Here is a 15983-nt window from a genome sequence, read left to right as displayed (position 1 = left end):
ATTTAGGATCATAATGGAGCCTGCCTATAATGGTTGTAAGTCAGGATGCTCATAAAGTAGATCCGCCTCATGACTGACCTGATTTTGCAACCTTTTTTGTGATGGTCATTGAGCAAACACGGGGGTTGTTAAGCAAACACAGCAGTTGTTTTATGAACTCATTGTTTGCCCTGGGGTGTTTTTGCCGAAAAGTGAAATTAAATATTCAGTTTTGCCAAAAAAAAAAAGTAAATCACAATCACTTGATTAAGAGATGCTGCAGATGTTTGTCTTGGTTTTTTCTTTCTTTCTTTGTTGCGGTTTTTTTTTTCTAATTTTAAAGATAAAAATGTTTAATAAAAATTACTTTTTAAAAAAGAGAGATGCTGCAGATGGACATACAGTAAGTGCAGGTTGATTGCCAAGTATCCAAAATGCAGTCGGGTGACCGTGAGAGAGGCCCCAGCCATTGGAACTTCAGAACTGGATCATAAATACCTTTTAGGAGGGAACGGTCCATCATAACTTCAAACAGTCAAAACAGCCACTAAGCGACTAGTCATAAATCAAGGATTATGAGAATTCAGTTCAATCCTAGAAGTCTGGTAGAAGAAAATGGATTGTGAACAGAATAAATACTGACCCTCCTCTACCTTCTTTCTGCAGGCTCTGTGGCCCAAACTCTTAGTCTTTGTGGTGCCAGCTCCTTATACGCGCACTCTGATCCCCCTCTGCAGATGCTTGAAAGAGCTGTCCATCCTTCGGCCAGATGAATCGACTCTTTTCCTGGGCTCGTGTAAAGGAGGTTGGTGAATGGCAGATAATATTGTGTAGGATTAAACTAAGGTGGGCCATATTTTTGCTTGTTTTTGCCCTCCCACCCCCCCAGGAGCACTCTGCAAGTTCCCCCCCCCCCAAGGCTATTCATGCCTTTTTTTGAAGAAAAAAAGGGGGGGCGTTTTCGTGAAAAACGGGCCATTTTTGGGAGGTTTGCAAGTGCAAAAACTTTTTTTCCTTTTGAAAAGCTCTTTAACTGATTGATGAGAATTACATTGATCAAGTGCTGTACCATTAGAAACACTTACCTATCTACTGTGTTTCTCTCTATTTCTCTCTATATATCCCTCTACCTACCTACCTACCTACCTACACACACACTCTCCCTACCTACCTACCTACTGTATTTCTCTATCTCTCTATTTCTCTCTCTATCCCTCTACCTACCTACCTACCTACCTACCTACACACATTCTCTCCCTCCCTCCCTCCCTACTGTATTTCTCTATCTATCTATCTATCTATCTATCTATCTATCTATCTATCTATCTATCATCTATCTATCTATCTATCTATCTATCTATCTATCTATCTATCTATCTATCTATCTATCTATCTATCTATCTATCTATCTATCTAGCCAGCCAGCCAGCCAGCCAGCCAGCCAGCCAGCCAGCCAGCCAGCCCTGATTCGATTCCCAGTAAGGGTATGGCTAGCCGATGAGACCTAAATAGGTTGAAATAGATCTATACCAGTCTCCCTTTATTTATTTATCAGCAGAAATACAACACAAATATAAAAAGGTAACATTAAAAATAAATATATGGTTTTCTGCCTGGATGGTCCTCTGTAATGAGCCGAAGGATAGAAAGAGGGAGTAGTGAGCTTCCTCCCATATTTGGGCATACCAGGGGTTGTAACACAAATATATACATACATACATACATACATACATACATACATACATACATACACACACACACACACACACACACACACATACACATACACACACACACACACACATACATACATACATACATACATACATACTGGTTTTGTTGTATTTGGGTCGACAGAAAGAGGGGGTAGTGAGCTCCCTCCCATATTTGGGCATACCAGGGGTTGTAACACACACACACACACACACACACATATCCCTTTATCTACCTACCTACCTAACTACTCTCTCTCTCTCCCTACCTACCTACTGTATTTCTCTCTCTTTCTCTCCCTCTCTATCTCTCTATCTACCTACCTACTTTTTTTTTTTTTACAAATTTGCCTCTTCAAAACCTTGGTACGTCTTATACTCCTGTGCATCTTATACTCTGAAAAATACGGGTAGGTACAAATTTCTGTATCATTTCAGATTTTGAAGCAATTAGAAGGGAATTCATCCTTCTTGAAAATTATCCTGGAGAGCAAATTTGGGAATTATATGAAATGAATAGCAAAACATTACTGCATTCTTTCGAATCTTCTATAACATATATTTGTTGCTGTTCTCTTTTTAGTAAATCTTCCAAGTGCCCAAGGATTGGTAGCAAGGCTTCTGGTGAGCAATGCTTAAAATAAAATATTCTCCTTTTCAAACTTAAGTATAAATAATTGTAATATGCTAATAATGCAAGTATTAGATTAGATAGACAATGTACCACTCGAGGTGGCACAGTAGTTTGAGTGCAGTACTGCAGGCTACTTCAGCTGAATGCTAGCAGCATTTTGGCAGTTCAAATCTCACCAGGCTCAAGGTTGACTCAGCCTTCCATTCTTCCGAGGTGGGTAAAATGAGGACCCAGATTGTTGGGGGCAATATGCTGACTCTGTAAACTGCTTAGAGAGGGCTGTAAAGCACTGTGAAGTGGTATATGTCTAAGTGCTATTGATATTGCTATTAATATAGTAACTTCAGAAGAAGTTACCATATTACTGTGTTACTGTGTATTATTTCTGGTGTCAGACAGACATGAATTTTGGAAACTTGATATTCATTTCAAAAGTAAAGGAATCCATAGCAAACCAAGATCAAATTGCTTCTTTTTACAAAGACTGTTGATCTGTATTCTGAAGCCATTTTGAAGTGACACAGATCTTATTTTGCTGACTATTGTATTGTCACCGTAAAGGGTAGATTATTCTAAAATTACTAGAATAAATCAATAGTATTGAAATAATTGAAAAATATTTGTGAAAGTATGCTTTTTGTATTTTCTTTTACATTCGTCATATTCTGGGAAGTCTTAGCCCCTAGCAATAAAATGGCATTCTGAAAGCAAACCTTCTAGAGCAGTGTTTTCAAATTTGCCCATTTGAAGATTTGTGAACTTCAGCTTCCAGAATTCCCCAGCCAGCATGCTGGCTGCAGAAATCTGGGAGTTGAGTTCCATCTTAAAGTTGCCAAAATGCTGTTCAAAAGTGACATTGTACAATTATATCTTCAAACATCAGATACAAGAAAGCAATGATGACATTTGTATGATGACATCATCGCTGTATATCATCATTTGTTGGGAGGGGCATTGTAGTTTGTTGCAGACCCATTGCCTTCTTTCATATTTCAGAAACTGGGGACAGGAGATTCACATTTGATTGCTGATGTCCCAATACTTAATCCTGCTACCTATAATATTTACATCACCACCAGGTTCTTTGGATAGTATGAAGCTCTACTATCATGGCAAACATTCAATTAATTGGAGATTATGCATGAATTGCTGCTTAGCCTTAATAAGGTTTTAGTCCCAGCCCCTGTTTAAGATTTCAGTCTTCAAAACTCATGTATTTATGCTTTATATTTAAAAATAATTCTGGGACTCCAACTCTGTTCTATTTCCCACCAACAGGTTTTGGCCTCAAATCCTAACCAAAGAGGTGGCTGGGCCCTTCAACTTTTACACATCCTCCATACCAATATCCACCCAGCAGTCAGAAAACTATGGGCAAAACAAATCCCCTTTCTTTGGGAATCCTTCCAAGGTTAGTAGATGATGAAAATAAAATGATATAATAAAATGATTTGATTGATCCATTCCGACTGTCACCCATCCTAATCTTACTTGTTCTACTAAAGTTCTTTGTCTGCATGGCAGGGACCCAAATGGCATGACTTGAGGGTCACATTTAGATCATCAGTGGTCCTCAGAGTCAAAGTACATGCAACTAAACATTTAGTCCTTCTTGGTTTGGGAAGGGGGAGGATAAGAGGCAGAGTGGTGTCTTAAGATTTGCAGTTGCATAAGACATTCCTGTCATTGAAAATTCTTGAAATAGCAAGAAAATCAAATGCAGCCAAAAAAAGACACTGGGAAAGTGGGGTGTGGGGGAGACCAGGCAGCAGTCAGTCAGAACTATTAATAACTACTATGACGATAATAATAATAATAATAATAATAATAATAATAATAATAATAATAATAATAGGCACATGGCCTACAACACACCTGACATAACAATAGTTGAAAAGAAAAAAGTATGGTTTGTTGACATTGCAATACCTGGTGATGCACGAATTGAAGATAAACAGCAAGAAAAAAATCACAAAATACCGGGACTTGCAAATTGAGGTTGAGCGACTGTGGAAAAAGAAATCATGTGTTGTCCCAATTGTAATTGGAGCCCTTGGAGCAACACCTAAAGGGCTACCTTGCCATTTGGAAATTCTAAATTGACCTGACTTGAACATTCTGATTCTACAAAAAAACCCACCCTACTTGGAACAACTTATATCCTCCGACGTTACCTTAACAGTTCCTAGGTCCTTGGTTAGGACTCGAGCTGTTAGGCTACCAACCAGCCCCAAAGGCTGTGAATCTCACCAAAGATTAACCACATAATTATAATAGTAGCAAGAATAGGTAGATTCACATAAATCTATGGGGATTCTCAATCATCCAGGTCATGGTTGTCCCAAAGGTGCTTTCTCAAAAGACAACTGGACTTTCTTGGGGTTTTTTTTGCCCTTGAACACATTTTGCTTCTAATCCAAGCAGTTTCTTCAGAATGTTTTCAAGTCTCATTCAAGGCCTTTTCGTATTTCATTTAAAGGCAGCCAAGGAAGAGGCAGCTCAACATCCCCAATGTCTATTAGCTTCAGGGTTACCACCACCAACTCAGCAATCAAAACCAGTTACTCGGGCAGCAATGCTGTGCTTCATGGAGGGAGGTCCAACAGCAAAAGCATATGCTCCTTAGATTGCAACAGCAATCACAAGGTCTCACATTAGGTAGGAATATTGTAAACCAACAAATAATTTGTGTCTTCAAGTCATTCTTGACTCCTGGTGACTGCCTGGACAAGTTCCTACAGTTTTCTTGGCATGTTTTCAGAAGTGGCTTGCCATTGCCTGCTTCTCTGGGCTAAGATAGAATGACTGGTCCAAAGTCACCCAGTTGGCTTTTTGCCTAAGGTGGGACTAGATCCCACAATCTCTTGATACTAGCTTGGTGCCTTATATTACACCAAACAAGCTTTCATAAGTAAATAGTACTTTACTATATATTATAAGTAAAGTACATGGACTATTAGTTTCATGCTTAAAATGAGGTAATGGGTAAATGTCATAATCCAATGAAACATTTATTTTTCTCATTTCTTGCAGGAAGAATAGAGACCAGCAGAGAGCAATGGGAGCAGAAGTTGCTGCAGGTAAGATACTGGTACTTTTTCAATGGACACAGGCTTGTTACTCCTTGAAGAGCTGTGATACACTCTCCACCATAAATGAGGAAGAGAAAGTAGATGAAGAAGAAGAAGATGGAGACAGAGAAGTAAGAGGAGGAGGAGAAACCCACAGGACTTTTATGAGTAAAAATGTAGATGAAGGATTGCTGTATGTTGCCTTGAACCTAACCCTAATTCTAACCATTGTTGTTAGTTGTGAAGTCATGTCTGACCCATCACAGCCCCATTGACAACGTTCCCCCAGGCCTTCCTGTCCTCTACCATCCTCTGGAGTCCATTTAAGCTCAGGCCTCCTGCTTTGGTGACTCCATCCAGCCACCTCATTCTCTTTTGCCCTCAATCATTCCCAGCATTAGGCTCTTCTCCAGTGAGTCCTTCCTTCCATTGTGACCAATTCTAACCATTGGTCACTGGCTAGTTGTAGAGAATATCCAGGCGATTCACAATTTTATGGTATGCTACTTCTGTTGCTAGAAAAATTAAATTACAAGAGAATTTTTGATGCATGGACTGCAATGGTTGAAGTTTTGTAAGCTTAGGAGTTTTTGGATTAGGACTTCCATGCTTTGGAGCCATTGATTTGGGACATACATTTTCTGCTTTGAGGAAATAAAAGGAGAAAGTTGTGCTATAATTTGAGAAAAAACAAGGTCCAACAAACTCTTATTTTTTCTTTTGTTTTATTTCCTTTTTGTCCCCCCCCCTCCCCGATAGATGGTTTGTCTTTAAATCATAATATAATGGCATTTAAATCAGAAATTTTAAAAGCCCTTTAAAATTCATTCACTGAAACTCATTTTCTTAAAAATAACTGTTCCCTAATCAGTGATATACTGAGCCCTAACTATATAACTTTACAACTTCTTTGACTACTTTTGTTTTTTTATATAGAATTTTTTTTCAAAACAAACACAACACATAAAATCTTCTTTCTTTACATACTGTAGAAAGTGTATCAGTTGGTTACAAAAGGTTTTCGTGCATCTCTTTAACAGTCATCAAGCATTATTCATATTAACTCAAGTATTTTAACTCAAATATTTATACATATTATCCTTATACCTCCATTTTTATTTGACTATAATTATTTAAACGTCCTTCATCATAAAATATACCAAGATTTAATACATAACCACATGCTGGCATTTCATTTAATATTTCTGAAATCCTCCAATAACACTGAATCCTTATGTCCTACTCTAACTAAACATCCATAAAATTTAATAGCAAACTTTTCTAATCCTCCTTTCCAAATCACTGTTAGCAATTTTCATCTAGTTTCCTTGTATTATACATACATACATACATACATACATACATACATACATACATACATACAGAGAGAGAGAGAGAGAGAGAGAGAGAGAGAGAGAGAGAGAGAGAGAGAGAGAGAGGTGTTGTCATCATTGTCCCTCTTTTATTTGACAATATCTTGTATCATAACATTTTTCCCCTGGTAATCAAAGCTTAACTGTATCTAACTTAATTCTTTTTTTATTAACTTTTGTATATAATCCCAAAAAAATCTAATCTTCCTTTCATGGGTACCATTCAATATTCATATCCAGTTATTACTTATCATAACACTATGCATTGTATACATTATTATCATTATCAATTATTTATTTAATTATATCTATTATTACTAAATTTCCCTAATTTTAGCTAGTTTTAAGTTATATTCTTCCATCTATCAACCTGTATCTTTCCAGTAACAAAACAATCTTATATATTCTGCCATAGTATTTTAGCTCAGATATTTATACATGTTACTCTTATACTTCCATTTTTATTTGACTATAATTGTTTAAACATCATAAAAAATATACCAAGATTTAATACATAACCACATACTGGCATTTCATTTAATATTTAAAATCCTCCAATGTCACTGAATCCTTATGTCCTATTCTAGCTAAACATCCATAATATTTAGTAACCAACTTTTCTAATCCTCCTTTTCAGATCACTGTTTGCAATTTTCATCCAATTCTTTATATTGTAAAAATTATATTGTTATTACTTATCAAAATACTACACATTGTATACATTATTGCCATTATCGATTTTTTCTTTAACTATATCTATTATCACTACATTTCACTAAGTTTAACTAGTTTTAAGTTATATTCTCTCCTCTATCAACCTGTATCTTTCCAATAACAAAACAATCTCATATCTTCTGCCATTTGTGGTACCAATCCTCTAGTCATCTTCTTGCTCAGCTTTGTATGGACTTCTCTTAGCAACTCCTTGCTTGTAACTCCTTCTTTGACTACTTTTGGATATTGTCTATAGAGATTCTCAGTCCAGACCATGGTTGTCGTAAAGATGCTTTTTCCAAAAGGCAACTGGATTTTCTTGGTTTTTCTTCTTTGAAAACATTTTGCTTCTCATCCAAGAAGCTTCTTTAATTCTCAAAACCAAAGAAGCTTATTGTAGGAGAAGTAAAACATTTTTTAAAAGTCCAGTTACCTTTTGAAAAAAAGTGCCTTGGGATACTTTTTGATATTACAGCTTTGCATTATTTCTTTCTCTTTCACTGGTCTGTTCCATTTTTTAAAAATGATTAATTAAAAAAAAACAAAATTGATAAAGAAGCATTTTTTCACTGCACTTTTTATTACCAATTGATTATTTTTAGTTTCTGTTTTTAACATTTCATGTTCTGTTTCTGTTTTTAAATTCTCTTAGCCCCTTGAATAAGGGATGCGGTGGCTCAGTGGCTAAGACACTGAGCTTGTCGATCAGAAAGGTTGGCAGTTCGGCGGTTTGAATCCCCAGGGCCACGTAACAGAGTGAGCTCCCGTTATTTGTCCCAGCTTCTGCCAACCTAGCAGTTCGAAATCATGTAAAAATGCAAGTAGAAAAATAGGAACCACTTTTGTTGGGAAGGTAACAGCGTTCCGTGCTCCTTTGGTGTTTAGTCATGCCGGCCACATAACCATGGAGCCATCTTTGCTTAGCACTGGCTCTTCAGCTTTGAAATGGAGATGAGCACTGCCCCCTAGAGTCGGGAACGAGTAGCACGTATGTCCGAGGGGAACCCTTTAGCCCCTTGAGTGCTCTACAGAGTAGAAAGACCTAACTGCTTGTGTGATTCATGATAATATTAGAGCACAGGGTTGCTTGGTCAGTCAATAACATCGATAACCCAAAACACTTGATTGTCTTTATTCATAGTTTCTGAGAAGATCTCTGGAAACCATTGATGATAGCACATGGACTCAGAATTTGAGTAGAGAATTAGAAAGTCAGATGACCAGTTATGGTGATGAGTCAACTGAAAAGGTTTGTTTGTTTGTTTGTTTGTTTATCAGTTCCTCGCTGAAAACAGCATTTCTAATTAATTTGTTCAGGACTTACATATGACTTGAAGCTTTGGTTCTCATATATGAGACAATCTCTTTTACCAGCTATTTAAGACACCAACATAAAGGGTTTTGCTTAGTAGTAGACATTTCTTGCTGTTTGTGGTGGTCTATGTTTGTGTGACTGCAGCATGTGTTTTGCATTTTTTGCTGTTGTAAAATGGGGAATTATCATGCTCATGTATTTAGTTAAATAATACTAATTTCAATTTTACATGCAAATTAATTTTAATGTTGAGCAGCCGTTATACGCTCTCCTTTTTCACTTGTTTTTTTTTCCCCAGAGTTTCCTCTGTAAATGTTGGGGAATTTCTCTGACAAGTTGTGAGGATTTAACTTTTGTTCAGAGTACAATACAAAACTTGATAGAAAACGCTGATTATATGAAAGCATCTGAGAGAGATGTAAGCTGCCTGTTTGAATCTTTATTTCTTCTCTATTGTTGAAATTATGTTTCTTTATTTTAGCTGGTGATTGCACACCTGCTTTTCAGCCAAGAAAAGGAATTTTGTGGTTTTGTGGTTAAGCAGGGCCTGGAACCCCCCAACTTCTACATCTAGAATTTTTTTTAAAAAAAACACACAGCTTTTAAAAACTGATTAACACGACCATTTCTGTGCAAGAACAATATTTAAGAGGTATGGTGAGCTGAAGATGGTTCTATGACCACCATAATGACCAAGGAACCAGTGAATAGACCAATTCTCTAGAATCTCTCTGGATAAGGAGAGTATGGGAGATTGCCCACATGTGCTCCAGTCCAGATGTCTTCATGAGAAGACTATAGGATAACAATTTTCTGCAGATTTCAGCAAGAGAGACAAGATTAGTCAAAGTGGACACTTTGTTTGCAAACCTCACTTTCTAATCCCCTTCAGAAATTGCTCATTAACTATTTCAGAACAATTAGACCTTAAGAATGACATATTTGAAAATGCTGGGTAAGTCTGCCTTCGATCCTGAATGGGAAAAAAATTCTAATCATAAACTTAAGAATTTAAGGAATCCAAAATTTAAAAAATCTAAATAAGATTTAGATTTTGGAAAGTTATAAATGGGCTATGAGTCAGATAAAATCGGAATATTGAAAATTTTACAATAAGATTTTGGATTACTTATAAACAAACAGCTTCTTGGAGGAAATCGATTCTGTTTTGGCCTTTGCAAGGCACAACAAGCATAACTTTTCAGAAAATGCTGAGGTTTCAAATGGACTCATGTGAAAATTCGGACCTTTGGTTGAACGAATCACTTTCTCAGTGAGTGGACTACATGTTCCACTAAAACAGACTTCTCTAACTCCTTCTCCAATCCCAGTTCCAAGCATTGGAACTAAAACTTTCAAGAATTCTTATCAAGTACATTCCCAACATATGAATTTTCCAGGAAAGCTGCAGGACTCATCATTCTGGACAATATGGGTTTTTTTTTCTTCCTTTACAGAAAGTCATCCAGATTCTGTCCTTTTCTGCCATGGGTCATTTGGATCTAACATTGGCCATACTTCATGAATTTGGAGCTGGGGTACACTTGACAATCAAGATGTCTATGATTATCAATCGCTATAAGGTAAATGAGCTGGTAGTTCAGCTCTAATGCATGTCTATTCAATAGTATGTCACATACATTGAATTTAATCTGTACTGATCTACTTCCTCTTTACAATATATAAACAACATTCTTCTTTCAACCAACCCCTTTTTTTCACATCAGAATTTAAGACCCTTGGGGGGAAAGTGATGGTTCACAAATTATTTTCAGTGATGTGTACTGCTTGTATCACTAGAATTCATTAGTTGGAGACTTACTTTATATAAAGCCATGATTGTTTTACCATGGTTTACTGAATAAACTATAAATGGTTGTCTTTTTCACATGTTCAAGGTTCTAAGTTCAACCAGTATGTTCAGCCAATGCCAAATAAACTGCATTATAGTTTATGTGCAAGTCCAGCCAAGGAGCCTGAAGTTCCATCAAGGACAGGAAACTAAACTTGCCAATTAGAGATTTTGTTAGAAGAAATTAGTAGGGCTGCTTTGCAAGAGCCTGAAACAGGCATAGTTGCTTTAAAAAGTCACCAAGTGTTACTGCATTCTTACATACTCTGAAGTGAAGATCGTTCTTAGAACTAAGTCAAAGTATTGGCTTACCCTCTTTCCCTGAAAATAAGACCTCCCCGGATAATAAGATCAATTGGACTTTTCAGCGCATGCAGTAAAATAAGCCCTCCCCTGAAAATATTGCAACACAGCAGCAACCATGAGGTGACCACGCTTGCCACCTCCTTCACCTCAAAAATAATAAGACCGCCCCCAAAATAAGGCCAAGCGCTTATTTCGGGGGGGGGGTCTCAAAAGAAAATAAGACCCTGTCTTATTTTGGGGGAAACATGGTAGATAATCACCCTCATGATTGCCATTAACTTATTATTAGGAAGCAATTATTATCTCCTTGTATTTTCCAAGGAGAAAAATACAAATTAAAACTAAATATAGCTGTAAAGTGATTCTGTAAGCTAAAATAGTGTTTTGCCAATTCACATTGATAATTGCTCCAAGACACCTGAGGGTAGAACAAGAAGCAATGGGTGGAAACTAATCCAGGAGAGAAGCAACTTAGAACTGAGGAGAAATTTCCTGACAGTTAGAACAATTAATCAGTGGAACAGCTTGCCTCCAGAAGTTGTGAATGCCCCAACACTGGAAGTATTTAAGAAGATGTTGGATAGCCATTTGTCTGAAATGGTATAGGGTTTCCTGCCTAGGCAGCGGTTGGACTAGAAGACCTCCAAGGTCCCTTCCAAATCTGCTATTGTATTGTATTGTGTTGTGTTGTGTTGTGTTGTATTGTATTGTATTGTAATTGCCTGGGGCCACAATAGCAATAGCACTTAGACTTATATACCACTTTGCAGTGCTTTACAGCCCTCTCTAAGTGGCTTACAGGGTCAGCCTATTGCCCCCAACAATTTGGGTCCTCAATTTACCCACCTCGGAAGGATTGAAGGCTGAGTCAACCTTGAGCCTGATGAGATTCGATCTGCCAAATTGCAGGCAGCTGGCAGCCAGCAGAAATAGCTGCAGTACTGCATTCTAACCACCGTATTAGACAATAATTTTATATAGAAAAAAACTACATATTTTCTACAGAAAACCAGAAGAAGGCCAACAAAAAGAATACTAAAGGGGTATGGGCAATAGTTGGCTGAAATCTATGGAAAAAGGGAAAAAAGAAGATCAGTTTAGATTAAAATTAAAATGTGAGGTAAGGAAGCAACCAAGCTGGAGAAAAGCCTACTCTGCCTCTTAATTTTTTATGTTGATCAGGACTACTACCGAGGTAGACGAAGCTACACCCATCAAACTTTGATGCTTACCTATGGCAAAGTGGCACTGCGAGCACCAAAAGAGCTCCTGCTCTCAAGGGTGGAAGAGAGCATAATGAAAAAAGTCCTCTACCATTACCGGAGTAGCTGTCAGGTAAGTTCAAGACCTTTGACTCTACAGTTGACATTTTGTTCTGACCCTGCCTTAGCAGAAACAAGAAACACTCCTTGTCCTGAAAAAAACCTCTTTATTTATCTCCTATGAATTAATAGGATTCACACCCAGAAATTCCAGGCAGGAATCCTTCAAAGAGTTAACTGCAGTAACAGACCTTATTAGTTCTTTGAGATAATTGCCAGGCCAGGAGCTTCCAGCCACAAAGCTGTAAATGAAGTTCTGGCATGCAGTCTCTGAGGCACGAAACACAATGAGTCAAATCTTCTGAAATCCGAATGGTTGTCTCCCATAACCACCACTCCCCTTTCCTTCTATTTATTCTTCAGCCAGGGAGGGGCCATTTAGCGTCACGTGTGCCTTTCTTCCTAAGTCGACTCCTTGTCCTCAGTTGTTCTCCTCTCCTAATAGCTCTGTGCATACCTGCATCTGGAACAGGCCCCAGCTATTCTTCCTACTCTATTTATCTCAGCTTCCATAGGCAGCTGCCTCTCAGGTGGCTGGGATATCCATTTGTCTAAAGTGGTGTAGAGTTTTCTGCCTAAGCAGGGGGTTGAACTAGAAGACCTTCAAGGTCCCCTCCAACTCTATTATTCTAAATTCTAAATGTCAGATGGCCCTGGCTATATCTCTGCTTCTGATGCAGAGCATCCACCAGAGCCTTCCCCAGACTCCAGTACTGGCCCAGGTTCCTCCCCAACCTCCTCCTCATCCAAGTCTGCCACCAGCTCACTGGCAGCTTGTGGGCCACAACATATTTTACCAATTTTACTTTACCAAGTTTTACCAATGACTCACCTGTTTCGATTAGCTGGCCTGGCATAATTATAAATGTTACATCCATGAACTCCTGGTAGTATATTCTCATCTGGTTATTTTAAGGGGAATGTTTTAGTTTTTAATTGTTTTTAGGGCTAATTTTTAGCCTCATATTTATTCTTCTGTACAGTACTCTTAATTTTAACCTCCTCCACGTATATGCGTATATTTATAGATATTTGTATTTTATCTGTTATTTATTGTGGACTGTACACCGCCCCCAGTCCCTTTTTAGGAGAGGGGGCGGTTTAGAAATACTAAGAATAAATAAATAAATAAATAAATAAATAAATAAATAAATAAATAAATAAATAAATAAATAAATAAATAAATAAATAAATAAATAAATAAATAAATAAATAAATAAATAAATAAATAAATAAATAAATAAATATTTCATGTCTTTTTTGCAACCTTCGTATCTTTCCAGTAAACTTTGTGGTCTTCCTTTGCTTGGCTAAAAGGGAGGGCTTGTGGGTGAGTGACTAAACCTGGACAATTCTTCTAGAGCAGAAGAGAGAAGAGTAAAGTTTTACCAATGATTTGTTGATGTAGAAATGGCTAGTTTATGCTATTATGTAAAAGTTAAAAGTTGAGGTTTGATGTTACTATCTTATTCTAGTGCACCAAAGGGAGTCAGAGGTCAATGCCTTTTCTTTCTTTTCCTCTTCCTTTCTACACTCTTCTCTTCCTTTTTTCCCCTCCTATTTTTCCTATTATTTGTTTTCGTATTTTTGTATTTTATATTGTAAATTAATAAAAAGAACAATTTGGCAAGAAAAAAATAGAGTAGAGCATCCTGGGCTGGTTAGATTCAGGTGTCAGTCAACTTCCTATATCCTTATACCACTGCAAATGCTTGACACTTCGAGGTGGGGCTAGAAATAGCATAATCTTCTTGGTTTTAGGATGGAGGTGATGGTGGGATGATCAAGACTCATCTACTTACTGAATCAAATTTCTGCTGATCTTTGGTAATTGCAGCAGCATACAAAAAAAAATACATTGTTTAATGGTCTGTTGCTCTTCAAGGCCGCCACTAATTACAGTCAAGGAATGGCACTACAACTTGACAGAATTCAAGAATCATAAACAAATTGCATAGCAGTAGAACCTCACCTGCATTTTACTAACTATAGTAAGATGAATGGGGGAAGCAGGGAAAAGATGGACCACCTTCTTGGGCATGTTATCTCATTCTCCTGGGATTCTTGTTTCCCTTTCAGGTGCTGGGCCTCAGTATTGAAAACAAGGTAAGTCATAAAAGTTCCGGCCTTCGCTGACACAAACAGATTAAAGTCTGTTGTGTCCTTATTCTCTTCAAGAAAAAGGGAGGATGGGAAGGGTATTAGTGCCTGCCAGCCCAAAATGTAGACTAGACTAAGAAACCAATGTACATCTGTTGGAAGTACAATGATTTTAAATTATATATTTAAATGCTGCCCAATTCCTAGCAACAAAAGTCGGAATGTGCTTCCTTCCTTCCTCATATTGCCTTTCTGTGATCTAGGAAGGGGCCTCTCTGAGACTCTTTGTAACTAGATTCTTGAAACAAGCTCCATTATTTGAACACTCTCTTGGTTGCAGCTCTTCTTCCTTTCAAAACCATTCCATATACCCTCTTTGGTATCAGACAAAGAAATGACCATGTCAGGGTTTTTTTCAACCAATCCTCAATCCTATGGAAGAAAATTTGATTCCTGAAAATAACAATCCTGTGTGGAATGCAGTTTTCATTTCATTATGAGGTGACTATTGGCTATGTATGTGTTGTGGCCTGCTAGTGGCCAGTGGAGCTGGCAGATGATTTGGACAGTTAGGAGGTTGGTGAGAAACATGGGCCAGTCCTGGAGTCTGGGGAGGGCTCTGATGAGGACTCTGTGTCAGAGGCAGAGATGTGGCCAGAGCCGTATGCCAGTTATCAGCTGCCTTCAGAGTCAGACATCAGTGATGTAGATGAACGTGTGGAGCCTGTTCCCAGTGTGTGCATGCACAGAGTTGCCAGACGAAGGGAACACCTAAAGAACAGGGGTCAACTTGGGAGTAAGGCCACAGGTGGACAATGAATGGCCCCTCCCAGAGGAAATAAAAGAGGAGCGAAAGGGGAATGGAGTTTGCAGGAGACAATTAGTTCGCTTAATTGGTTCATGACTCCGAGGCTCCTTGCCAAATTTTGCAGATATCGGCCTGGCAGCTCTCCAATCCACATAAGGTCTGTGACTGTAAATCCTCCCCTGAAAGACTTTGCTGGAAGTGAATGAGCAGAATTCACAGTAAATTAATAAAAGGGTTTTTTGTTAGGACAAGGAGTTTGCTTCATGCTCTTGGGAAGCCTAGGTCAAAACAGTACGAATGTCCTATTGGCACTTCCCTCTTTATTACAAAGGAGCTGTGTATGAATGTTCTCGCTTTCATTGTGCAACCATCTCTTTAGTGGTGCTGAAGTGCCTGGCTTCCCCTATATTGCAGTAATTCAATGCAGAGGAAAGACATCAGAGGAGAACTCTGATAGAATGTGATGGACTGGATTCCCAGGAGGGAGGGGTGCCTTCCAAAGGAGTAAGAGGCAGGTCAGTTTAGATAGTTTGGGAAAAAGAGGGTGAAGACAGCCCCTCACTAATAGTTCCCGGAGGATATACTATACTTGTAGACCGTAGGGGTGCATCAGTTGACAAGATTCTGTCTATGTGGAATAATAAAACTACTTGGAAGAATCGCCACTGTCTTTCTTGGGTTTTGGAGCCTGGTAAGAACTCTGCCTATCTGCTTTGACTTTGTGTATGTTTGTGTGACTGTGTTTGTGTTTTCCTCTATGTGTTGCTGTCACTATAAACAGAATGTTCCCCTTTCTC

General features: G+C 38.1%; 1 protein-coding gene across 1 annotated transcript in view; it reads left to right on the top strand.

The window, feature by feature from the left end:
* LOC309384041 (maestro heat-like repeat-containing protein family member 2B) overlaps window positions 1–15983 on the top strand; it is a gene marked incomplete at both ends in the record, with an annotated part of 69895 nt that overhangs the window by 23977 nt on the left and 29935 nt on the right. The window contains 9 exons of the mRNA XM_081937200.1: window positions 646–784; window positions 2275–2315; window positions 3604–3736; window positions 5359–5405; window positions 8625–8732; window positions 9097–9216; window positions 10256–10381; window positions 12139–12291; window positions 14358–14384. Coding sequence (XP_081793326.1) covers window positions 646–784; window positions 2275–2315; window positions 3604–3736; window positions 5359–5405; window positions 8625–8732; window positions 9097–9216; window positions 10256–10381; window positions 12139–12291; window positions 14358–14384 — 894 coding nt within the window. The remainder of the gene's footprint in view (window positions 1–645; window positions 785–2274; window positions 2316–3603; window positions 3737–5358; window positions 5406–8624; window positions 8733–9096; window positions 9217–10255; window positions 10382–12138; window positions 12292–14357; window positions 14385–15983) is intronic.

The sequence above is a fragment of the Natrix helvetica genome (genome assembly GCF_964273705.1).
Source record: "Natrix helvetica genome assembly, chromosome: 1".
In the NCBI taxonomy this organism is placed as follows: domain Eukaryota; kingdom Metazoa; phylum Chordata; class Lepidosauria; order Squamata; family Natricidae; genus Natrix; species Natrix helvetica.
The sequence above is the reverse complement of the archived record's forward strand: the minus strand, read 5'-3'. Positions and strand labels throughout refer to the sequence as shown.